This window comes from Embiotoca jacksoni, unplaced genomic scaffold, assembly GCF_022577435.1.
Source record: "Embiotoca jacksoni isolate LCO1_2020_lvr unplaced genomic scaffold, fEmbJac1.0.p SCAF_7, whole genome shotgun sequence".
In the NCBI taxonomy this organism is placed as follows: Eukaryota; Metazoa; Chordata; class Actinopteri; family Embiotocidae; genus Embiotoca; species Embiotoca jacksoni.
The window spans coordinates 9230105-9256572 of NW_027185425.1; the positions used below are offsets into that span (position 1 = coordinate 9230105).

At 39.5% G+C, this 26468-nt stretch overlaps 2 protein-coding genes across 2 annotated transcripts in view; one reads left to right on the plus strand and one right to left on the minus strand.

The window, feature by feature from the left end:
* necab1 (N-terminal EF-hand calcium binding protein 1) overlaps window positions 1-9824 on the minus strand; it is a 29669-nt gene extending 19845 nt beyond the window's left edge. The window contains exons 1-5 of the mRNA XM_069176593.1: window positions 9564-9824; window positions 7097-7121; window positions 5154-5262; window positions 2067-2092; window positions 1679-1776 (exon numbers count right to left, since the gene is read on the minus strand). Of these exons, the coding sequence (XP_069032694.1) occupies window positions 1679-1776; window positions 2067-2092; window positions 5154-5262; window positions 7097-7121; window positions 9564-9653 (348 nt within the window). The 5' untranslated portion in view covers window positions 9654-9824. The remainder of the gene's footprint in view (window positions 1-1678; window positions 1777-2066; window positions 2093-5153; window positions 5263-7096; window positions 7122-9563) is intronic.
* Window positions 9825-12659: 2835 nt separating this feature from the next.
* On the plus strand, window positions 12660-26468 carry tmem64 (transmembrane protein 64). The gene is made up of 3 exons (XM_069176657.1): window positions 12660-14221; window positions 21176-21331; window positions 23237-26468. Exons 1-3 carry the CDS (start codon window positions 13511-13513, stop codon window positions 23426-23428), a joined length of 1059 nt encoding a protein of 352 aa, XP_069032758.1. The 5' UTR covers window positions 12660-13510; the 3' UTR covers window positions 23429-26468.

Below are 26468 nucleotides of genomic sequence, written 5' to 3' on the forward strand. Positions count from 1 at the left end.
CTTTGCCACCCTCATTCTCCTTCTTCTCCTCTCTGATAATGTAAAAGGTACTCAGCTTCAAACAGTTCTACAGTCAGATCAAGAGGATATAATACATAATGATCAAAAGCAATATTTGTTAGTAACACAGCCACATTTGATTTGATTCATCATCTATGTTGGCTACAAGTCCAAAAATAATTATAACATGTTTTGTTTTTGGATTAATTAACTGAATGAGCTGTAATTATCAGTAATGGAAATCTGACTGATGGTAGACCTGACGAGGCCTGCTGGGGAGCAGAGGAGCATGCTGGGAGAGAGTCACAGCAATAAGCTTTGGTCAAACTCTGAGTTAACCCTTGTGTTGTCTTTGGGTCAAAATGACCCGCAACTGTTTTCAATTAAGTTCTTTTTTATTTTCATATTTTTGGGGATCATTGGTGACAGGGAGGCCGTGAGGGTTTCTTTAAAGAATGGTGACCAATGATCCCAAAAAATATAAAAATATAGAAATAAAATAGAACTTGGTTGAACACAGCTGCGGGTCATTTTGACCCAAGGACAACACAAGGGTTAATCAAATTTGGTTTCATTATTACGTCATCCAAATTCAAGCAGACTTTTTAGCGACTATTTTCCTGCCACCCAACTGACGCAAGTTACCGCAAATGTCACACCACTTGAGCCATACAATAGTGAAATTGAAAAACACACACACTGCAGGAGTCCGGATCTCCAATGTCCATCAAAGATAAATGTCCATAAATCCATTTAGAGATTATATATAATGATCTTGGTTCATTGTTGTCACAAAAGAGTGAATGGGAATTGTAAGTAGCCAAGGGCTACTAGCCATTTGCCAAGATGTAGATAAAAATGTTTATTTAAACACAGTTGTAAATAGTTTCAATTTATCTAAACACTGTCACGTCATCTTCAACAGGACACACACACACACTCGCCGGCAACCAATAAGAGGAAAGTCTCCACCTCCCTACTTAGCCACAGTGTGGTGAGTACAAAAAATTGTGGCTGCTATGGTAACTTGGATATTTAACAAAGGCAGGTTTTTGCAGGATGTCCAGTGAATAATGACTCTAGTGATAATTCTCTCTATATAATCATTGGACAGCAGTGTTTGTACGTCATCTTTTAAGTACTGTATCAGCTCAGCTCAGTTGGAACCTCGACAGAGGTGACACGGACAAGAGTACTAGGTACCACGTACAGGCACCTGATGGAAAACCAGAGAAGGCAAGTCAAGTTGAGTTAGGTTGAGATGTACCATATGGTGTAAAAAGGGTATTTGATTCATCCCCAATGAGCCAGTATTGAAGCCTCGCACCTTAAATGGACTGACAGAAGAGGAAAACTGACTATGAAGGATGGATCTTTTCCCATTAACCACACCGCTAGCTTCAAAAATCCTCTTCTAATTCCACTCTTTCCAACTAGTACATTAACAGCAAAAAAAAGCACCAAATATATGCAGATGGAATGGGCTTCATATGAGAAGTCTAAATAGCACTAGAAAAAAATTGAAAACTTTGCAGTCTGGAGAACTTCTAAAATCTGCAAGTGAATGCCTGGAAAATATGTGAATATTGATAGAAAATATTAGAGACACACAGATACTGATAGTAGCTATGACCTCAGTGAGTCATTTTCCAATGTCATTCATTTTCTATCATCTTACCTTCTTAGTTTTGTCCATCGCCTTCAGTATGGACATATTCAGGTCTTCTAAGGCAGCCAGAACATTCTCATATTCACTGAGGTGCTGGGAGAAATACTCTTCACAGCAAAACAGCCCAAAAAGAGGAAAAGAGAAAGAAAATAAACCTTTTGTCAGTCAAGCAATTAGGACAGGGCTGTAGATGTTCTGTTGAAGCTGCATTGGTGCGACACCTCAGTCACACAGCCTGTAGGGGTTTGGTCATAGAGCATGTGACCACAGCTAACATGTTTCTGTCTTCGTGCTGGGAAAATGTCAAATACTGTTTGAGTCTGTTGTGCTCCTGAGTGTGAGGCGTGTTATTACTGATATTAAAAGTCTTTCTTATTTATGTGGAGATTCAACTTACCACAGAGTTCATCCGTGTCCACATTGCTGCAAAACAAAAAGAACAAGACGCATATTTTAATAAAAATGATTCCTCAGTAATGTTTTCCAGGTGACAGGAGGGCACAGGCTTATCTTTCTTCTCTGCAAACACATTTCCTGGTCAGAGTTTGATTTGATGAATCAATATGTTGATAACAAATGGAAGCGAGTCAAATTTGTAATTAATTATTTAGTTGTTGTTTTCCCCAGAGGCACGAGTGAGAGGCGAGTGGGCCAGACAGGGAACTCTTATATGGAAACCCTTGAGAAATGTTTGCTGTTAGTGATGAATGTTCATGAATGAGTGTGTTTTGGAGAGGTTTGAGCTTGTATATGTGCTGAAACAGAGTGACGGAAAGGAGAGGTGAAATGAATATTTCAAAGCTGACAATTAGATAACGAATCAGCTGTGCAGCAAGCTTGAAAAGACACAAAAGACACTTCTTATTTCTTGCTAGAAGGATAGGGACTGGGGAATTTCACTGGTTTTAACTCTGTTCCACACATGCTGTGGCTGCTGTTCACAGGAGGAAATGCTGCAGCAATCAATTGGTCCAAACAGGAGAAAACACTTAGAGACACAGAGGAAAGCCATGAACAGAAGAAGAAAGCAGAAGTTAGACACTAAACTGACTGACAGACCATGAAGCTCTTTCTTGTGTAGCTTGAACCTGGACTGTTGACACATAAGGGACATTATCTGCTGAATGAATTCATGCAGTGTACTCTATATTTTTAAGTTTGAAGTATTAAATAATCTTTTGGTGTTGACATCAACCTGAGCAGGTTTTCCAGCCTCCCAGGCAGACCTGACAGCTCGGTGACTCATTCTTTAATCAATACTGGATCCAATTTGAGACTTGCAAATGACATCCTAACAACTTTACCATCTGCCGCCCTGTGTTCATTTCACAGAAGGAGGCCCGCATTCATTTCTGGTTTAACACGGAGTCTGTTAAAGAAAGCCCATGATTTAGCACAGTGATGATGGCTGTGGTGACAGAGATGGTGAAGATGACAACATGTGTGTTTGTTTGTATAAAGTGGATGCAAGTGTATGTGAGTTAGTAATATACTATATATATTTGTTTGTGCATCTAATTATTCATTTGACATAAGATAATCAAGATAAAAAAATTACATTATCAAATAAAATCATGATGTTGTTCATAATCATCAATAAACTGATTGAATATCTCATTATTTTTCCTAGAGCATTTTGAAAAGCAGTATTTACATTTGTATCGTTGGTTATGACAGGTACTCTTTTGAAATATTTACTTTTAGTTTGCATCTGCATTGCAAACCACTGTCGTCCACCACGGAAGTAGTAGATGAACCAAAGTTTTGTAAGATCACAGTGACCTTTGATCACCAAATTTGAATCAGTTCATCCTTGAGTCCAAGCGGATGTTTGTGCCAAATTTAATTAAATTTCTTCAATGTGTTTCTGAAGAATAGGGCAGAAGAACAGGCGGATGGACATTAAACCTGAAAACCTAATGCCACTGCTATCATCAACATGGAGGCATAAAAATGACAACAGCCTTACCTTAAACTGATGAAACATATCAATTTAGATTTCAAACTTTTGAATAAATGCAGATAGGTGATCATTTTATGAGGCAATGGTGAGGTAAGAGGGAATCTGATCTGATAAGGTTGCACTTGTAGTAGCAGTTATTTAGGGAAATAAATTCGGTCTTTATAAAGCCTCTTCAGCTGCTGTGACTCTGAGTGTTTTATTCTCTGATTGCAAAACACTGTTTAATTAAACCAATGAAGGAGGTAACACGATTGGCACACCTCCTTAAGTAAACATTTTAATGAACATCATAGTGAGGATGCTCACTAAACACTGTTAAAATAATCAACCTGTTTGCCTCAGGTGACACAGATGACGACCACCATCGTGCTTCTATTACACCAGCCACAAAGCCTGAATGTTGAGGTTGAGGATGATTTGAAAGGAAATTGTACTTGATAGCAAAACATCCACGTCTCTGGAAATACAATTTCATTATTTTTTTCACATAAGAAATTACACCAAGTCCGTAATTTCTCTTGAACCTCACCTTGACCTTCAATAATGAAATGCCTTACCCCTCCTTTAACCTAAACCTCACTCTGATCTCAGCTTCCTTAACATACAGACCACACTTTTTTTATCCCCTTACTTTGCTTTATAGATGAAAAAAAAAAAAAAAAATCATTGTTCCACTTTGTTAGAGTGTCATTATATTCTGTATCCATTTGTTCCAGCTCTTAGAAAATCACAATGAGTTGAATTTACAAAACCTAAGACTCTGTGATTTTTTTTAAATGACTGCATTTCTCTCCTGTTTAACAAATATAATGTGGGACATAATAATCCCTAATTATACAACTTTCTTTGCAGTGTTTGGACGTACAAACCGAGAGGATGTCAGTGTTAATGTTTTGTAGCAGGTATGTCTGGACAGGATTTAGACAGATACTTGCCAACCACACCATTAACAAAACACCAAAGTGAGAAATGTGATCTGTTAAATAGCACTAAAACAGGTGCAACACAATGCTTTGCTTGTATTTTTCTCTGCTGCTCTGTTATATAACTGAAACTGAGACGGTCACTCACACACATGTGCCTTCAGTTTTTTGATGGAGCACAGTGGTGTGATTGTGACAGCTGTCATTCCAGGTGAAAACTGCAAATTACTTTTTATAGTAACACCAATGACGGTACAATGATTTTCGGGGTGGAGATCAGTTTCTCATTATGGGCTTTGTTTTGTCAAACCTTCCGACTCACTAACTGCATGACAGGAGCAGAGGTCACACCTGCATACCCATAGTATTGTCCGTATCCCGATTATGATTTATGCACACGTGGATCACATGGTAATGTTAGCCTGGAACATAAGTAATCTGATTACTCAAACATGAAGCAACCACCACAGTTTCATTATTTACATAAAGCACGCGCTGGTATAAATCTCACCACTTACTTCTCTTCCATCACCCTTATCTCGACCCGTCCTCCATGTATAATATAATTGTGAGAAAATAAATCAATTAATCGACTTACTCTGTGTTGTGGGTATCGATTGTGTGGAAGAGCTCCTTCAATTCCTCAGCTGTCAGGACTCCATCAGAGAAGTAGGATTTGAACTCATCAAACGACAGCTTTCCGTCATCTGGGGATAAAGCACAAATCTTCTCAGTACAGTATCAGAAAAGCTTTTTTCTAAACGTTCTTTATATGAATCACATTTGTTTAAGGTTTGTTTCTGCATTAGTCAGACATACGAAATGTAATTAAATGTATCATGGAAGCAAAAACATTTGAAGTTGGTCAGGAATACAGTTTTCATTCTTCATCATTCTGGTAAAATTGATAAAATAACATGAATGAAGAATTTCAGTCCGGTGCTAATAAAAAAGGTGACTTTAGATAGTTTAGATAAGCATTTTATAAAATGTAGGGGCTTCATTTGCAAAAGTTGTATCGACTGTGCACATATAATTCCCTTTCATGAAGACAAAACAGCAACAAAACATGACAAAAAAACTGCAGGGGAACATTTTTTTTGAACATTTGGTTAACAACGCTGTGAACGCTAAGGGTCATCAGCATTTGTTACATTGGACTAACTTCAAGTAATCTCAAACAATCAGTCACTTTTATGCTTTGAGTCTCTGCAATTATAAAAAGAACAAAAGCTTTATAAAATATTCATGAGTTGAAAATAAGCAGAATATCAAAACGAGGAGCTCTAAATATCTTCTGGCAAAATGAAGACAGCACACCACTGACAACTTGTTTTTCACACAGCTCTGCCTGCAGTGGTGTCTTTCTGTTTGTGACATGAGGTGGCTGATCTTTAACTTCTGACTGCTGTCTTGCTCTGACTGGATTTGATGCTCGGTATGGCTGTCATGTTGCTATAGATGGTGGGAGTGAAGAAACACACACACACATACACATAAATCGAGCATACATGCGATGACTCACTGTCAATGAGCTCAGAAAAAAAGCTTGAAACAGGCTTGACATAAATGCAGCTGTTTGTGCAGCAGTAAATAAATATGTGGGATGATGTCTCTTGTCAAGGCCTCAAATCATTCACAGCGTGGGACGGCTATTTAGAGCATGTCATGTCATGCCATGTGGACAATTCTGATTCATAAAATTGATAAAACTGATCAAATGTTTGATTTTGACTGTTATTTAAAAAAAAAAAAAAAAATTAATCAGAGCTGTTTAAATATCTTTGGAAAAGAAAACTTGCTTGAACGTATAATGTGGGTCACATAGTGATTGATTGAGGCATCTTTCCACTACTACAGCTGTCCATTTGTTAACATCTATTGCGTACTCTGCATTTGTGTTTGTATTTTGTTGCATTGTCTCCTTTTGTTACTCTTTTATTCAGTCTTTATGCTAAGCTAACCTAACCAGCTGCTTGTGATAGTTTGATTTACTGCAGACATTAAATTTGAAAAAAAAAAAAAAAGGCTAAATAAATGAAAATGGCCTGTGTGGCATAAAAGCTTGAGATTTACAGCGCTATTTCACGTCTTCTCTTTGTATTGCCTGCCTTTGTGCTTTGGTGTTTGCTGTCCCTATTTAATATGATTAAAAACTATATATTTTTGGAATGCTTTTCCTGCATGAGATGATGATATTACACAAGACAGTGCTTGTAAAGTAGATCCAGAATTTTCTTTGAACCTCCAGTTAAGCACCTCAAAATCATTTAGCATGGACTAACATGATAAAAGCATCCACAAATAGTAAACATTTTTGATGTTTCCCTTCATTAATGCTCTGATACTGAACCTCAGTGGGCATGATCAGCTTCCTGTTTCCATGGAAACTGAAAGAGTATCAGCAGCAAGTCATGATCAGAATTTCATTGAGAAACATCTGTTTTCACACATGAGAAACAGGGATTGTAGTAATGTCCCAGACAGATCAGAGTGTGTTTGTGCGAGACTCTTAAATGAGTCGGATGGTGCAATATTTACCGTTTTTATCGGCCCTCCGTAAAATCTGTAATGAGAAAGGAGAAAAAGAGGGATATCGAGAGAGGTCACCCATCATCAAAGTTAAAATAAGTGTGTGTGTGTGTGTGTGTGTGTGTGTGCACAAGTGTGGGGGTCATTGATCACACTTGCAAGTGTGTCATTAAATTATTGATGGCGCTGTCCCAGAGTCCAGAGGAGATGAAAGGCAGAGTGGCAATGACCACATCAGCTTTAAAAGGCTCAAACCACCCACCTTAAAATAGCATTGCCCACTTTCTTCTTGTCATATTTTTACTCATGAAGAAGAATCTAAACAGGCAGCATTATAAGATAAATCTATATCTACAATATAAGTAATATGGGCAAGATCAAAACTTTAAATTAAAACTGGGAATAGTCCTTTTATTTGTGGATTTTCCCAGCTATAAGAACTGCAGCCCGTAGCTACAAACAGGTAAAAATACTAATAGAAAATACCCAGCCACCATCTTCAAGCTCTTGGCTGTCTGTCCTGTGGTCTGATTTACATAATTTTCTTTTCTTTCCTGCTAATCAGTCTTTGTTCCCTCTCGTGCTGCTTAAAACTCACATTTAAACCCTGTTCCTCCGTCTCTGTCTCTCATCCACCACCATTTATCTAATCAGTCAGTTTAATTCAATACCTCCTCAAGACCACTGTGCACAACAACAAAATGAGGAATAAATATGTAATAGAAAATATTGTTAATTGCAAAGTTAAAACAATCAGTCATCAGTTCTGTATTCATTCCGTATTCTCAAGCAGACATTTGATGTTTCCACCTACTCAAATATGTAGATTTGTTGCTTTTTCGCTCTTAAATTATAATAAATGTAATAGACTGTTGGTTGGGAAAAAGAAAAAGGTACCACCTTGTGTTCTAAAAATTTGTGATAGGACATGTTTTTTTGAATAAAATATTTAGACTTTATTCAATTATCAAAAAAAACAACAACTGGACAATCAGTGACAATCATTTGCAGCTCTAATCACATCTGCTCTCTAAAATTAAGGTTAGTGCTCTTTCAGCTCTTATTAACTCATGCACCTGTGACAATATACATTATTTAAAATCATCTTTGGGCTGATGGGAAAACTCATGCTATCAGCTTTTAACCCATTATTTAGATGAACGACTGGGTCTCATCTTATTTCAAACCTCAGCTCATCCTAATCAGTCTTTCATCTTCAATTAATGAAACAAATGAATTAAACCAAAAATTTAAAAAAAAAAACCCTGATAGTTCATACTTTATTACACTAAAGGTATTGGTATGGGAGTCCAGCACCACACAGCATCAGTAGAATAAAAGCACAAACTGTTCGAGGATGAGATGACTGCTTAGGGCAAGTTTGTGTGCTTTAATGACACACAACACACTGGCACTAAAGCTCAGTGTGCAGAATATGTCAACAAACAGCAGAAGCAACACCCTGTTGACTAACTCGCCTCTGAAAACAAGCGATGGTTTCATTCCCTGTCACTCAGCACCAGAAGAGAGAGCACCTGTTTGACACCAGTGAGCCATTTAGTCTGGTGGATGCCGTTTCCACCGTTAATAACTCTTTGCTCCTCTGTTTGCATGCTCCCCTGTATTCCTATAATCACTGAAAGAAACTCACAGATTTAAGGTTAAGACGTTACAAGTGAATGAAAGCGTGGAGGAATGAGGGGAATATAATTAGAAGGTGGATACATAAGAGGCAGAAGGCAGCGCATGAAAGAGCAGAGGTAAAACTCCTGAGAGAGACACACTTGATGATGATTAGTCCATATGCATGCACTGGCCTACGAAGATTTTGATATTGCAATTGTCATCATGCGTGAGTGAGCTATCAAGATTCCGACAGTCTCATTATATGTGGTTGGTATTTCAAGAAAACATATCCTTTGATAAATCAACGTGTGATTATCTTTTTAGATTAAAAAGTTCTGAATGTTATCTATTTTTTTCATTAAACACTAGCAAAAGCCTGATTTCAATCACACCAAATAGATTTTAGTTAATTAATGAACTTAGTGTTTGGTCTTGAACATAGACACATTGATGGATAGCTGGCCTTTGAAATCCTTACACCAAATAGCTAAAGTAAAGGTCAGCCATGTCAAATTAATGTGTTCAATGAAGCAAGGAACCCTACCCTTCACAAGAAAAGGAGCGATAATAACGAAGGGGGGCCACAACTTCCAAGGATAGCTTGCAATAATTTCAACTTAGTTAACATGATTTCTTCAGCTGTAATCAAAAAAAGGTTTTATCGGTAGAGCATGTAGTTTTTGTTTAATGTCTTTCTGCTATGGCCGAATAAAATGGTAGGCTAATTGAAAAATAAATTAAAATCCTACATTATACTTAAGTTTAGCAGTTAGGCAAATACGCCAAAAGGAGTGTTGATACCTAAGTCTGAAGCTTTGCTCTAAATGAGGATTGAAAGATGTATACTTACATCAATGAAAATGGACATTCCTTTTTTAAGCTCCATTTGAGCGATGATCTCCTCGGACACAGATTGAACCTCCTCTGAACAATCCATCATCCACAATTTAGCTTCAGGTGTAAAGTGCAGAGAAATGTGTCCGCTTGAACCTCTTATCAGATCTCTGTCACTAAAAGAAAAAAAAAATCCACTCCGTGCGGCTGTGAAGTGAGACTGAACGAGAGACGATTTCCGAAGCAAAGTGTCATAATTTAACCCTTCGCTTTACAGAGTGATGAAAAACACCTGACATTTTCTGGTATCATTTCGGTCCACACGTTCAAAACCCAAATATGACTATTCTGCGGATCATTTTGAGGCAGTTCTTTGCAATAAACCTAATCACGGCGACACATAATTATGAATAACTCTGAATGATGTGAGCTTTTATTTTGACAAGATAAATATCAACACTTCCTGTAGTGTGCTGGCTCCCTCTGTCTTTATACCACTGTGCTCGCAAAGTCAAATCATGTACATTTTGTTTTGCACTTTAAAATCGTGGTGCACAAACTAATAATAAACTTTCACTAGCTCGACTACATTTTTTTTTTTTTGTAAAAGACATTCAGAAAACATAGCTTATGTTTATTGTAGCCATACAGCCACATGAGCAGCACAAAAAGCCTGAGGAATGCTATAAATAGCGAACTTTTTGTAAAAGGTACAAAGGCCAGACAAAAGGTCAATTCAGCTTGAACAAAACAATTGGTTTATAATGTTCTCTCTATTTCCCTAAGAGCCCCCCAGGGTATAGTTGTTTTTTTTAAGTGATCTCAATCACATGGCATTTTTTTTTTAAGTGAAATATTTTCCTGGCCTGTTTCTTAAGGTTTGCTCAGTCGACTACTTTTGAATTTGTTCTCTGTAAGAATTATTTTCCTGTCAGATGACAATAAAGATCAGGATTTTAGTTAGTCACTTAATTTTAGTGCCTGACTTATTCCAAAATTAAAGTCCACAACATACCAACATTTAAAACTACGTTTATTGCAACCGCAGCAATTTGGAGGATACATGTGGGGAAACGTTTATAAAGATTAATCAACAAAAATGTCTTGACAAACCGGGCTTATTATTAGCCCCCAAAAAATGATTTATGCTATAATAGATGTTCATGTCACTCAGCTAAATCTGACAATTAATTTGTTTTGTCAGATTGGTAAAGAATAATAATTATCCATCAGAACACTTTAATTCTGTTGTGAGAAGCCTAAACCTTCCAAGCATCTCAGGCTGGTTGTAAAACTGTGCAACTGTTCCATCTAGTGGAGGGTTTTGACAGCACACAAACGTCACATTACAGCAAAACCTAGCATTTTGAAGTCAAAAGCTTTTCATGTGATCAGTAGACCAAGTCTACAATTGGAAAGCTTACCAGTTGAGATACCAGTGGAGGTAATGCAAAGTTTTTTGAGGACTACAAAGGCTGTCCTGAACAACAGCTGGGAGACCCAGGCGATGAACAGTGATGGATGCATGAATGCACATACAGTCTGCTTCATTCCCCTCATTATGAATTTATGGTGAGCATGCCAAGCATGATGATTCCCTTCAGGGTATATATAATGCTGTACACTCAGAAATACAGGATAATATAGGGGAATATGTATACAAACTCCAACAGAAATAGTAATTGCTGTTGCCTACACTATGTTAAATGTTAAATATCCTTTAATTACAAATGTGCAAATCTGGTTTTGTGAGTTTGATATGACTTCCATATAAGTGATTTGCACACAGCTCATTTTCAGAGTTGGCCTGTTATACATTTACCAAAGTACTATTAGGTTTTCTAAAGTTCTGAGGTACTTATTCTTTATTTGAGCTACAGTATATTTCTTATTTACTACATTTTATGAGGGATATTTATTTTTACTAATTCATTTGACAGCTAGAGATTTCAGACTTGACACAGCAGCAGCAGCCTATAAATATAGATGCAAGAAGCAACCTATCAGTAGCAAAATGCAGTTAACATGATCTCTGATTTAACCACAATGTTACTTACAAGTTAATTTGTTGCAGTAACAATCCAGTATCAACAATTATGGAAAAATAGATCTGTCTGAAAGGAGATATTCTGCATAATGTTTACTTTTACTAATATCCTACATGTTTTAATACTTATGAGGTTTTACTTGGCCTAAAATTTTGAATGCAAGACTTTTACATGCACAGATCATCATCATCATCAGCAGCATAGTTTACAAGCACATTTTCTTTATAATATAGTGGAAAGTACCCAAGTGGATTTACTGAAAAACTACTCAGACTACAATTTTGATGTGCCCCAATGCTACTTTACACAGTATACTGATTTTAAATTTAGCTTTTGACTACACTATACATATCTTACAACTTAAGTTACTTGTTTAATCACAACATTAAATCATTTAATCAATAAATAGCTACAATCGGCTTAACTTTTTATGATATATAAGTGTAACCAACCAGCAGTATGGAAAGTCCTTAGAATGAGCTTCACCTCGACAAGTGACTTTGAATGCATTAATAATAATAATAATAATAATAATAATAATAGTGTTTATGATAATATAATACTGATTAAATAATACTGAGTACTTTTTCCTTTAAGTAGCGTATTAAATGATAGTATTTATGTAGGCTACTTTTACTTGAAAACAAATTTGGAATCTATGCTGGACTATTTGTACCCTTGGATGTTAGAGTACTTTTTCTTGAGTCAATGTTGGATGTACAAGGGCCACTTCTTTCATCAATATGACGACTCCATCATAATTTATTTGCACTTTGAATTTCCTTGTTAAAATTTACTATAAAATATAAACTTATCTTGTATTGCTTTAAAGCAAAATAGTAAAAAAAAAAAAAAACTGGATCACTGTATGGTCGTATTTGTTAATTTTTGCTTATGTGGCAGCACGTCGGGCCAGCAAGCAAAGAACCATCCGAGGTAAATTGATCAAAAACAAACACAGCTTGTCGTGAAATCCTACGAAACCTCGCGATGACACTCGGGAGCGTTCCGATTGGTTTAGAATGCCAAACGGGTTGGTCACGTGGGCTGGGGTTACTTGGCATTCTGGGACACAAACAGAGCTCGCGTGAACAGCACGAGCAGCGACGACAGCGTCCACCAGGAGGGCGACGAGGGGAACAACAAACACCCTGACCCGGAGAGAAACAGCGACGACTGGCTTCTTCTTTTTTTTTTCGCACTCGACTCTCGCGTCCCGGTTTTGTCGCTCCGGTGTCCGGGCAGAAAGCGGAGCCGAAAGGCCAAGCTTGCGGTGGTTTTAGCGTCTGAAATGCAACGTTGGACTTTATATCCACGCAGCTAAGTTAGCTAACGACGGGAGTAAGTTAGCCTCGCGTGCTCCGTGTGTTAGCTGGACGGGAACACTTTGAGGGAGTCACTGAAAAACACAGCAGCTTCTCCTCTTGTTTTCTCGGTCCCGTCCTCTCTCTCCTGTCCTGTCTTGTCCTGTCCTGTCAGCTCCCTCCAATCCCTTCGACTCAAACCTCGTCCTGAGGTGATGACAGCTACGAATATGGCGAGGGACAGCGGCTACACGACGGGCACGTTCAGATCCCCGGACTGGCTCGGTGCCCAGCTGGTGTACCCGAGATAAACTCTCGACACGTCGGACAGTTCGTGTAATGGCCAGGGAGAGTGACTCGTTTTGTCTTTATGTCTCACTGCAACGGGAGATGGGGTTGCCGCTGCTGAAGACATCTGCTTAAAAGTATCAGGAGTACCTGTCTCTTGTCGGAGCTCAAAACAATCAACGCTGTCCGACATGGACTTGCGCTGGATTTAAAAGGCTGTCTGGAAACCTCTTAACATCACAGCTGTCTCCAGGTCGAACAGCTGACCTGAGCCCTGCTGCTGGTCCCCCAGAGCTTTTTTTTTTTTTTTTGTGAGGGCCAACATGTCAATGTCAGGGACCACGTCCGTGCAGCTTTTCTCCAAGCTTGTGAAGCACGCAGTGGGCAAGACACAGATTCAGCTGAATCGCTGGCTTCAGAGGACCGCCACGGAGGAGTGTGACAAAATTGACATCCTCATATGCAGCGCTTTCGACGAGAGAGGAGTTGGCCTCGGGAAGGCGGACGGCGACCCTCAGGTTGTCGGCGACGCAGGGGGGACGACCTTCACCAGCGGTGGAGAGTTCAGACACCCGTGCTGTATTACCACCTTTTGCTTCAAGAGTGCCCTGCTGGCGTGCATCCTGACCGCCGTGTGCTTCTCCTCGGTCGCCCTGGTGCGCCAGTACCTCAAAGACCTCCTGCTTTGGGTGGAGAGCTTGGACAGCTTCGTCGGAGCCATGCTGTTTATAGTCGGTTTGATCGTTGTGTCTTTTCCATGTGGATGGGGATATATTGTTCTTAATGTGGCAGCTGGCTACCTCTACGGCTTCGTGCTCGGCATGGGACTGGTTATGGTGGGGGTTTTAATTGGGACCTTTGTGGCGCACCTGGTGTGCAAACGACTGTTGACTGACTGGGTGCTGAACAAAGTTGGGAACAGTGAACAGCTCAGCGCTGTCATACGAGTGGTGGAAGGAGGAAGTGGACTCAAAATTGTGGCCTTAGCGAGACTCACCCCCATACCCTTTGGGCTCCAAAATGCAGTTTTCTCGGTGAGTATGAAACAATATTACCAGATTTTCTTTTATCGAGGACATCGGACTGTCTTGTAAAGTCCACTGAGTTTTAGTAGAAAGGTCCCAGCGGTGAGCCAGCCAGGAGCGGAGCTCATTACCCTCCTAGAGGAGGGCTCAGCAAGGATTTTACAAGGAAGTTATATTCTTATTGCCAACTGACTCTCGGGGAAATCATAACTAGCCTGAAACCAGTCAGGAACAGACAGTAACATTTTAGTTGTCGTGGATTTTAGGCATCGAGCATCGTAGTTGTCCTGCTACTTCAATATTGAAGGCAGACCACAGTCTTAATAGCGGAAATGAAAGTTTCCATTCCATTTGCCAGACCCCCGAGAAAGGAAACTCGTTCTTTTGTGTAGACAGACGGAGTGCTGCGATATCTCACTTTGAGACATATTTCAGCATTTCACATTTGGGGTGATATTTTTCTAAACATCTGGTGATGTTACATTGGCTAAGCTATAGACATTTTTCTCAAAGGTGAATTTGAAGTCACTGGTCAAGGCAACAGACACCGTGTGACCTACATTATAGAGCTAAGCAGCGTCAGCATATTGCTTTCAGCTGCCCTCCGACACTTAACCCGAGGCCCTTGACCTTCATACATTGCCTGAATAATTTATACCTGCTGATTACCTTTCTCAGTCAACTCATTGGTACCTCCAAATGGTCAAAAGCCTCATGGGGTCTGTCACTGTATTGTGGGATATCAGCTGGGAGGTCACTCAACATTAGAAATATTATGCCAATTTTAACAATTATACAACTTGAGGGTAATTGTGAACTTGTAGACACTCAGGCATCGACCTCTGAACTAGAACAAACCAAACTGATGCAAACAAAAGAAGCCTCTTAACACTTTATTCAGTTACACGAGGTTATGCAGTATCTTTCATATGGAGCTGGAACGGCATCACCAGTGTCGCATCTTCACATGGAATATTTCTTTTAGGAATTTTTCTTTTACGTATTGCATAATTGCTAACATTAGCCTGAGAGAAATAGGATAAGATATTTGTTACTTTAAAGTACTGAGGTAGCGCTAACTGTAAAAGAGTTTTAGCTTTTGGACAATAGAAAACTGTATGTGCCTGCTGCATATTTTAATGTATAAGCATGTTACTACAGAGTTATAATTTGTTATTGTGTGCAACGTATTTATATACATCATATACAAACAGTGTGACCTGATGATTGTCTGTCTTAATTGATTTGAGGGTCATAATCACTGTGTAGGTATTTATGGTTTATTAAAATCTATGTGCAAAAAGGCATACAATACAAAATTTGAATCTCAGGCAATGCATTGCTTTCAAATTACTAAAATACTGTATAACAATCATAGAAATGTGTTTAGGGATGAAAAGAAGATCAATGTGTTGATTCCAGTTAAGTTTTAATTGAACCTTCATTTCCAAAGCTGAATGCACATCATAAAACTATCAACATGCCAGAAAGCAGCACGATTAAAAATGCAGTCATTAACATGCGGTATTCAAAGATTGGGTTTAAGACTTCAGCAGTTTCTAATGTTCTGCGTCTGTGCAAAAATATCTGTCAAGACGAGAATCTAAATATTGTCGAAGGCAGAAACCAACAGCAGCACAAATGTGCAAAAGTGGATGCGAGGTGGGGAGCTTGAAAGGCATTTATAGCTTACAGCATGAAGGAGTTGATGCACGGGCCTGAGGCAGGAGAAGCAAAAAGAAGATGACGTAAGTGCATTTCACAAGCACAGTAATTGTATGGTGCACAACCAGTAGGTTTTCTGGGGTGACTGGTTTAATTAGGCATTTCTCCGTTTAGGAGATGGCTATTTGAGGTGTTTTTCATAACCACTTTTGTAAACCACTTTGTGAACCTCATTCAAATCTCAAAGTGTATCAGAGGCATATTGAAGCTGGAGAATTTTCCAACATTTTCAGATGATTAGACATAAAATGTTTGACAAATGTAGTATTTTTGCCAGACTCTATTGGATTGCACTGCAGATGCATTGCAGATTTTTTTTTTTTTTTTTTTTTTTTTTTACTGAATTGCTTAATCTAGATCTTGACTTTGATATTTTAACCATTAGGGTGTTGGGCTGCATTTTACTGTAGAAGAGAGAAAAGAAGTTGAACTTGTGTTATTTTTGGCTGCAGACTTAAGTTACTCCATGTCTTGTTGACATATTTAGATTCAGGATAAAATGTAAGTATTGTCCTAGCAGTGACAGAAAGTCTGAGGTTAACTTGGAGATCAGTATCACAGCAATGTATCTGTACAACTACTGTTTAAATGACCTTTATACCTTTCGATAACTGAAAATAGTCATTTGGTCGCAGGGACATTAGATCATTCCAATAATCAGCTGAGTTGTTGTTGCAAGAATCACTGCAGGCAGTAAAAGTTTGTGCTGCACTTGTACATTGACCGGTAAGTTGGAATTTGAGAGACATCTCAAATTCAAATGCTTGGGCTGTGACATTAGAGCCGAGTCGTGAGCTGACAGAGATTCTGGCATGAACCAAAATACCATAAATAGGTGTTGAGAGCTGAGGAGCTCCTTAAAATCTGTGTAAATCAATTTGCAAATTAATTTTAATGAAGGATGACGCTGAAGTGTGTTCTTTAATTGTTGCAATGACAGATCTACGTATGTTTGAAACTGAAGGTTAAAGAAAGCCGTTTTTCTACAGGCTGTTGTGATGGTCCTCTGGAGTTACCGTTTTAAATTAAAGTTAAGTATAAGAGAATCTGTCAAGATAAAGACATTATTCCTGTTTATTATTTCCACACTCTGACCAGCAGTTTACTTGGCCACAGACTTTGTTGAGCAGGACATTCACTACGAACCGAGCAGATGGATTTCTTTTGCCTGACTGACTTACATGGCTTCTATTTTTCATTGGTTCATAATTTAAGCTCCATAGTTGGGACATAGCTCTGTGTCCGAAGGTTGAAGTGTCCCTCTAATCTCATGACAGGATCACTGGTGAAGCTTCAACAGCAGTCACAACATTGCACTTACTGTTCCACTCTGCAGAGGTGAAAATGAGGTGCCAAAGTCAAAAGGACAGACATTGTACTGTGTCGGTCAACTGCTGTCACGGCCACTGGTATTATTGGCCTCCCACAATCGGTTTGTCAAGGTCAAATTAGAAGGCGAGCTAATTGAAAGCCTTTTACATATTTACATATTTTTTTGCATGCTGTGGATTATTATGTACAGGGGAAAGCAGCAAACAAAGCAAGGAACTTTGAAGCAGCTAAAGCAGTACTGAAAGTGGGTCATATTTTGTTGTACGCCAGTTTGCATTTGTCATTTTTCCGCTGGTTAGTTTGAGCTCATGCCAGCTGTTTGTCTTTGAAAATTTGTCTGTGTTTGACTCATTGTCGTGACTTTTGAGATTGTTCCCTTTGGCATATTTTAGGCTCGCAGATTTACTAACATACCACGTAGTGTTTTGTTCAACAGTTTGTTGAGTCGGCTAATACTCCTTCAAAGACTCGCACCTGAGGCATCATTTTGTCTGGTGTTTGTATTTCAATGCAGTTAACTGGCATTTGTGTTGAAGTGGTTATAGTTGATATTTGTATAATAACGTTGTATTAAGTGACAAGATGGAAGGAGTCACTAAGAATTATAACCTGAATCTGTTCGACCGGCAGCTTTACTGTTTTGGTTGACTCTAGTTCACCAAATGGGAAAAAGACACATTCAGCAACCAGCTGGCGAACGTGGTGGTGCATTAGACAGCTAAAAAGCCAGATACACCACTCAAGACTTAGTGGATACCAAAACCAGCAATAAAAGAGAGTGAATGTTAGGTTTACATTTGATATGAGGCTAGAAAAACAAATGAATGATAATGGAGGACCACTCCAATCAATCTGCCTCCACCAGTTGGGGTGAGGGGAGAGTGGAGAGAGAGAGAGAAGAAAGAACACTATTGACAGAAAACAAATAACCATTTCTTATTGCTGTTTAGCGGTTTCATTTGTTCGAAAAATAATAGCGGAATCAATATTAACACCGGAAGAAACCGGAGGAAGATCAGGATTTAGATCGGGGGGTCTCCAACCTTTATTCCTCTTGAGAGTTCCTTTGACCTGCCGGGTAAATTGCCATCTACTGATTTGAAGACCGGTGCTTTAGACTCATTACACAGACCACAGTGTGAAACACTTGTTCCAGTTGGAGAAGTGAATGTCAGGGTGGAGTCTTCACCAGGGAGTTAAGCCATCCCTCCCAGAAGCAGGCTAATAAGCTGAATCCCCCTCTCCACCTTCCTTCACTGCAACATTTTAACCGCCCACTCCAGAGGGGTTTCAAACCCAGCTCAGACCCTCACTGTACACCTTGTAAACACATCTCATGGAAGCTCATTACTAAGCCGAGCTGATATTGTATCTGTTCAATCTTCCTCTCGATAATAAAAAGTGAAACTGGCCGTGGGTGGCTACTTCCAGGAGCATACTTGCTCACGGAGGAATTATGTGTCTGCTCTGCCCTTGGTAAGCACTTTCTGTGGGTGAGGCTACATTTCACTGTGCCCCCCGCTTCTTTCTGCTGAAGTAGATGGAGCTACATTATAGAGTGTAACCTAAAACTACACAGAGACTGCAGCAGTTAGCAAAACAATGGGACAGCACAGGAAAAATATTTGTGAATCCTTTGAGGACGAAGTGGACCTATTCAGCGCTCCATGTGTATTTTATTACAGCTGCTCACTAGCCCGGCTCTGTTCCTCTGCTGTCATAATGAGCTGATTAAATAGGGAATTTGTCATGTGATTTATTGGACCCTAACTACAAGCAAATATTTTTTGTGCCACCATTAATTACGCCCTGTGCTTCATCCTTCATTACAAAGGATGAACCCTGTGTGCATCCAGATAAAAAGGGAAACAGAATCACAATGACAATCCTAAAATGTACACAGTCAAGAAAGCCTACTTACTGTTTTGTTTACGAGCACAAAGGCAGACCTGCGTTGCTGCTGCTCTGAATAAATCAGGTCAAGTGTGTTTTTTTTTTTCACTTGAATTTGCAGATTATGTTGATACGCAGGTTTGCAGAAGCAAGTAGGAGGTTCAGTGGGAATTCTCTGCACGGTTATAAAAATACCAATGACTCGCCCTTCGTACAGAAGACAGCTGCACGCTGGATGCCCGGGTGGGAAGAGACTTCAGAGGACTTGTGCTTCACAACTCAGGGATGATGGCTGAGAGAAAGAGACTGCATTCCTTTTTCTTCTGCGGCTCTCGCAAGTCTCAGAGATCGTCCGTAGGCAGTTTGATTGTGCTGACACGTGGTGTGGACACATCAGTGCTAATCTTACAAGGAGAATGGCCTGTTACTGACTGACTGTACAGGAAAAAAAGGGGGGGGGGGGGATGCTCCGCGAAACTTCGGGCCGGACGACAACATTGGCTTGATTAACCAGGTTTTGATAGCGTCCGTGTTCTACGAAGTGTAATCTAGGCTATTATCATCGTGCAGTGCGATAACAGGGGAGGGTTTAGGATTTGTCACTGCGAGGAGACACTTGGACTGGGTTGAGCATACATGTTTTTAATGCCTGATAATGCTTTGGCACAGGCAGCGTCTTGCAACAGCACACCACACCCCCTGACACACCACTATCAGCCACAGTGTCGTCACAGTGCACACAGTGCCAATGTCACGTCCACACACAGCCAACACACACACGCGCACGCACATCAGTTTATGTCATCACTTAATCAAGGGATCGAGGGTGACAGCATCAAAGACACTTGTTTATATTTAGGTGGTTTTGCCAAGATATGAAATGAGATACTGACCAGGACGTTACACCAGATTGTACTCTGAATTTGTTTATCAGCGCAACCAGGACCTTACAGATTTTGTTATCATCGTGCCCCAAAATAAAGGAATTTATAGAAACCGTTCTTCAAAAGTAAGATCCTGTTTTTGTGCAGTTTTTTTTGAATCAGTAAAGTTACTCGGAAAATGTTTGTGACACAGCCGATGAGTTGAGGACGTGTGAATCACTTGGGCAATTGTGTGAATTCATTTGAGCAGGACTCCAAACAGTGTTTCTGCACTGGACGGCCATGTGTGGGGCAATACTCTGGTTGACCACAACAATGATTTCACAGTTTTGTGCTGCTGTGTTGGAAGATAGGTCAAATTGAAGGCCTCTGGTTTAATACAGGAACTGACTGAATTTATAATAATGTGTTCTTTTGCGAAACTGCAAGTAACATTAAAACTGTTCATATTAACTACAGAGTTCCTCGTATTTTCTGCTTTAAGAGGTACACTGCCAACATAGACCACAAATATTGAGTAATATGTGCCCACTGAGTAAAGATGAAGAAATAAATGGCTCTAAACGTGCTGCTCTTGAACAAACTGCACATGAATGCCCAGCCTGTTAAACATAGGTCAGAAGTTCACACACTCAGTGTGAATGCATGGTGCCAGTAGATCAAATGACTCTGCTTATTCATCGCGTCAGGCAGTCTCCAGCAGTGCATGTTCATATTGTGACGATAAATATCGGTCAGCACTATAAGACACCCCTTCTGTCATTTAGCTTGAGCTTAATCCTTTGAAAATCATGATTTTAGCTCTAAAATGTTATTGGTATAACTCCACAGTTGTTGACGGCTAAACTTAAATGGCACGAGAAGAGGGAGCAGTTCCACAGGCAGATGCAATAGTTTCAGATAAACTACCAATGCACAAAACGATGTTAATCCCTTAATCTCATCCTGCATATGAATGTATGATGGCGGATTAATATTGGTTTGTTCATTGAAAGACGTGTTATTATTTTCCAAATAAAATTAAAAATGTGGTGATACAAATTTTTTTTTTTTTTTTTACAGTGTACTTTAATCGTTGACGTTTTATCAAAGTCTAAAACATGTTTCTTGTAACTGCTCTCATTTCTAGATCACAGATGTGTCCTTGCCAAACTACCTGGTGGCCTCGTCTGTGGGTCTGTTGCCCACACAGCTTCTCAACTCCTACCTGGGCACCACGCTTCGCACCATGGAGGACGTCATCGCTGAGCAGAGCGTCAGCGGCTACTTCGTATTCAGCCTGCAGGTGAGCAGATGGTCATAGTACCTTCAGTAGTCCTGAAATAACCGAGGTCTCCTATTTTTATTTGTTGTGATCTTTTTTTTTTTTTTTTTTTGAATTTCTTTTTTTTTACAACTTTTGTCCAAATTTGTATCAAAATTCAAAAAAACGTTTCTGAACCTCGTCAACATTTTAAAATGATAACTGTTGGAAAACAAAGGAAACTCTTCGGAGCCTGCTCGACAAGACTTTCCGGCGCCACAATGCAAACAAGAGGAAGAGACAAATCTTTCCTTCCCATCATATCCCTCCTGTTTATACAAAGTATAACATAACATGTACATAAAAAGGAAAAAAAAAACAAAAGAATCTTTCCATCATATAAAAGAATCTTTCCATCACTAACCCTATACCAGATTCACTGGTCCACCAGAGCGCTGATACAGCGACAGGAAAAACATACTTTCTATGGACGGTCTCCAGCACAAACGCAGAAGAAAAAGTAGACTGTCTGGTTCTGAGAAATGCCGGTTGAGCGTCTTGTTTCAGGGTTCTTATAACATCTTTTACATTCTGACTTGTCATGATTGCAGCGATAAAGATATCGAGCACACAGAGACAAGCGGCGACACACCCGTTCTTCTTTTCTGAGAACAACGCTTGTCGAGGTCGCGCTTGAAGCTCCACTCTTTTGCTGTTGAAAGTAAAGTGAAATGTTGTTGGACGACACCCTCAAAATTATGGATGAGTGTTGTTGTTTTTTTTCCTCTTTTATTTTAGGTTTTATGTCTACCGAGCCTATCATACTGTATTCTAGTGCGAAAGCTAAGACAGTTGCCCCCCCCCCCCCCTTTCCTCCTCCCCCTCCCCTCACCTTTACTCTTTTTGTTATATAAATGTATGGGCATGAGTGCTTAGCCTTACATAGACATGGGAGACACGCCCACAATTCAGTTCAGCTCACCCAGAGGTCATTTCAAACTGTCCCCACATCCTAAACACCTGTTGAGCTTCATTTACTCCTCAGAGGGATCAGGGGACGCCTCTGCGTCAAACATTTGACAAGTTCATAAAGGTCGGAGGTCAAAGGTCACTTGGCGACCCGGTCCGACTGGTCCTTCTCTGTTGCAGCTCCGAAACTCTGGAGCAACATTCCTCTTCAAATTAGGTCGTCAACCACTTTACCAACGTTCAAAATCCGTTTAAAAACCTATTCATTTTCACCGGCCTATCCGCTTTAACCTGTACTTAATGCTTTCGTGTGATTTGTGTTAGCTTGTCTTGATTTTGATGTTACTTGTTTTTATTGATCAAGTCTGTTTGAATGTATAAATGAATAAATTCGTCTCGTATTGAAATCGGGAGATCAGATATCGTCTTAGAATTCAGATATTTTAATATCGTGATATGGTACGAATGTTGTCTTTTCCTGGTTTTAAAGGCTGCATTAATTGATATAATTTAACTGAAGTTATCAGACTTTTCTTGCTGTTCTATTATTTTCCTTTATCCAGTCATTATATCCAAACTACTGATGATTATTTATCAGAAATCTCATCGTGTGAATGGTTTGTGAAAGTACCACTAGCCAGCCCGACAATATTGATGGAATATTAATATTGGGGTCTTTGTCAAAAGTCCAATGATGTTTGATTTCGTCTCGTATCACCCAGCCGAAGTTTCTCTCGTAATGGAAGTTTTGCATATATGCAGGTTTTATACTTTTTTTTTTGTCCTCATCCCGTTATACATTTCCACCTTTTAGAGTATAACGCAGTTCAGTAGACCACGGGTAATTACCAGACCTACAGGCTCATCACCACATACAGTACATTAATAAACAAAACGTTGTTGTTGTTGTTGTTTTTCTTCTTCTTCTTTTTTTTTTTTAAACAATGGCATCACTTCTTGTACTGTGCTGTTCTACAGATCATCATCAGCATCGGCCTGATGTTCTACGTCGTGCATCGGGCTCAGGTAGAGCTCAACGCAGCCATCGCCGCCTGCCAGATGGAGCTGAAGTCATCGCACATGAACGGCTCCTCCACCAATCACAGCGGCTTCACCTACTGCAGCAAGAGGGCTACAGCGGGCAGTGGAAACTGCATCAACGTGGTGTGACCTCGGGTCGCTGCATGTGACGTAGCGCTCACTACTGGCTCACTGAATTGTAAGACCCGCATAACTTAAAGGGAACCCGCCGAGTTCAGACAGTGTCCGAACCATGCTGGTGGCGTAGTGTGTAGTTTTCGTCATGACATCATACACTGACCGCCCATGTGAAGGGAAAAAAAAAACAACAACAACCCTGCGCCTTTAGTCGGTACGGTGTTAAAAAGAAGCGTGGGACCATGCACCTTTTGAGGAAAACGGGTGCGGATGAAAAAACGTTACGCGGTACATCATATTGGGAGTTTTTTTTAATCTTTATTTTTATGGAGGTACTTCTTAACATCTTCTCTGTTACAGGAGATGTCAATGAAATTCTGATGTTTAGAAATATCAGAGGTGGCGTCGCGAGTGAGTCTTCAAAAGCATAGCGAGGCAGTGACAGCCCGCTATCATCATGAATGTGCAATCTGGAGCTTTCTAGAGAACCAAGGAATTGATTTTCCATTTCAGTGTCAAACGAATGCCAACCTATGCACCTTTATTTCATACTGTTTTTGTTTTTATTTCAGGGTTTTTGTTTGTCTTCATCCAATGCTCACTTACAATATGAATAACAAGGGCATTATTGATATCTTTTGAATGATTTGGCTTCTTAGTCCTGTTCATTTTTAAGTGTCTTATTTTTGGATTATGGTGAAAGGGGGAGATGCTCTCAGTGAGCATTACAGGCCTCTCTGGCTGTGTGATTTCTCCCGGCTTATGACCACATCAGCTGAATTGGCCTCGCCCGCCCCGGAGATCATTTTAGCGCTTGTGCAGTTTTGGTAAAGAGCAGCTGGGGAGGAGAGCAGGTTTCACAGCAGGAAACTCAGGAACGTTTCTGCCAGGAAGTTTAGAGAAAGTGCAGTGTGATCATCTCCTTGGTAGCAGAGCCACGTGTCCTGCAACAGAACAATTCCCACGTTAAACTGAGATGTCAAATATTCCTGTAAATGTTAATAATGAATTTTCATTTGATTTTACATTAGCTTTTCTTTTACTTTTTTTTTTTTTTTTTTTTTTTTTTTAATGTATTTGGGAGTGGGATTATCCATTAGGAATTAGTGCATAGTTTTTGTTTAATATGGTAGTTTTGACAATTTAGTGCAATACATCAAGGATCGGTGACGAAATCGCATGAATGTCATATTTCAGTGCTGAAACCAAACTAATCAGAAATACAAAATAAAACAAACCTAAGTCTGTGTTTTTTTTTAGGTTTTACTTGCATTATGGAAGAGAACACGAGTCGAGATAAAGAGGCTTTTATTTTTGACGTGCCATAATTTGATAAAGCTTATCAGATGTTATGACATTGGCCCCACCTGAGTTGAGGCTACATGAGAATTTATTTTTGACTTTATTGGTGGTGATGATCACCTGTGAACAGTTTTTGTGTTTGAGCTCTAGTATACAACAACAAAGCTGTCATGCTGTAGATTCCTTTGCACAGTCCACCACCACAGAAAAGCATTATTTTCATACAGATGAACTAGGAAGGGGTTTTGGTTGATCAAAAGTGGAACCGGATGTGTCTCAGAAGCTGACAATCAAACACAACATGGACACTTAAGTGATGAATGTGATACTACTTTTTCTTTTTACATTTATTGTGATGCTGCTCCTCAGACAAAGTCTGGTTGAGGAATAATAAGGGCTCCTTTTATGAAATATCCATCTGTAATTGTTCACAAAAGCCTGTTTTCTAATGCTGGCACAACTTTTTGTTTTTCACTTTCATTTTGGTACTAATTGTTTCTTCTTAAAGCCAGAATCAACGTTCGTCCAAACACATTCCATGCTGTCGGTCCTCTGACAGGCTGTAGTTATTTTCATGCTGATTGTTGGTTTAAGGGCCCCTTCCTGTTTGAATTTAGCAATAATGTTTGACAGTGAAAAGCAAAAAAATATACCAGTAAGATGTTTAGCCAAGTGTTGGAAATTATTCAGTTCCAGTGTTAAAAGATCTGTTTGTAAACCTTTTAGAAGTGGAGAAAAAAAAACAAAAAAAAACCTGCATTTGCTGTTAGTCGATCTATATTTCTCTGTAAGATTGAGTATCACCGTTTCCCAGGTTTGTGTTACAGTCTTCAACCTGCCTTTGACCTCCCGCTGCCTCTGACGGACATTTCTGCGTTGCCTAGATGTGAAAGACGTGTCACGAGACACACCGACATCTGTGATCAGAACAGCTTGCTCACCTCTGGAGCACTTTGTTTGGAGAGTCCCTAAAACGGTTGATTACATATCGTGATCGACTTCTCACTACCGTCACATGAACATCTTCAACATCAGACCTGAACATTGAAAGTTTACGTAGCGAGAGATGAGTGATTCATGGCTGCTAGAGTTCTCAAAAAAAAAAAAAAAAAAAAAAATCTCACTATTCTCACCTACTCACTTTTTTTTTTTAAAGGCACGGAAATCATTTTTCTCTGTTTACATGTTGTAAGTGTGAACTGACAAGAGACTCTCCACAAACAAAGTGTGACGTAAGAAGCTGCTCTGCTCGCAAGTGGAAAGGAAGTGGACGTCCTACCATGTTTAATGCAAAAATCAAACACATGAAACTTGATCGGCCACCGCGGACACGCTTCATTCTACTTTAGTGTCTCAACTGGGACTTTAAAAACTAGAGATTGTGGGGAAAAATGAGCAGTTTTACACTTAAAGGCTTTGGTTCTTCCCAGGTGGGCTCTACTTAACTTAGATATAGTTATGCAACAACTGATTCCTAAGGGAAGTATATTTCATGGACACCAACACAAGACCTGAATCTGGGATGTAACTGCACACCTCAACTGTTATGGAGAAGGACGGTAACTTAAAGGGTCAAGTTAAGGGTTGTGTTCGGTGCTATGAAATGCAATACTTCCCCTTCTGTATCAAGTGCATTACACATATACTGTATTTTGTAATACAGAGAATTTTACAGTGTATAAATATTGTTATTTATCACTGTACGATGCTTGTTCAGTGTTATTTATGAGACAAAATAAAATCTGTCAGA

Coding starts and splice junctions, on each gene's coding strand:
- tmem64 (XM_069176657.1), top strand. CDS start 13,511: ATGTCAATGTCAGGGACCACGTCCGTGCAGCTTTTCTCCAAGCTTGTG. Junction 14,222..21,175: donor TCCAAAATGCAGTTTTCTCG/GTGAGTATGAAA, acceptor TCTCATTTCTAG/ATCACAGATGTGTCCTTGCC. Junction 21,332..23,236: donor ACTTCGTATTCAGCCTGCAG/GTGAGCAGATGG, acceptor GCTGTTCTACAG/ATCATCATCAGCATCGGCCT.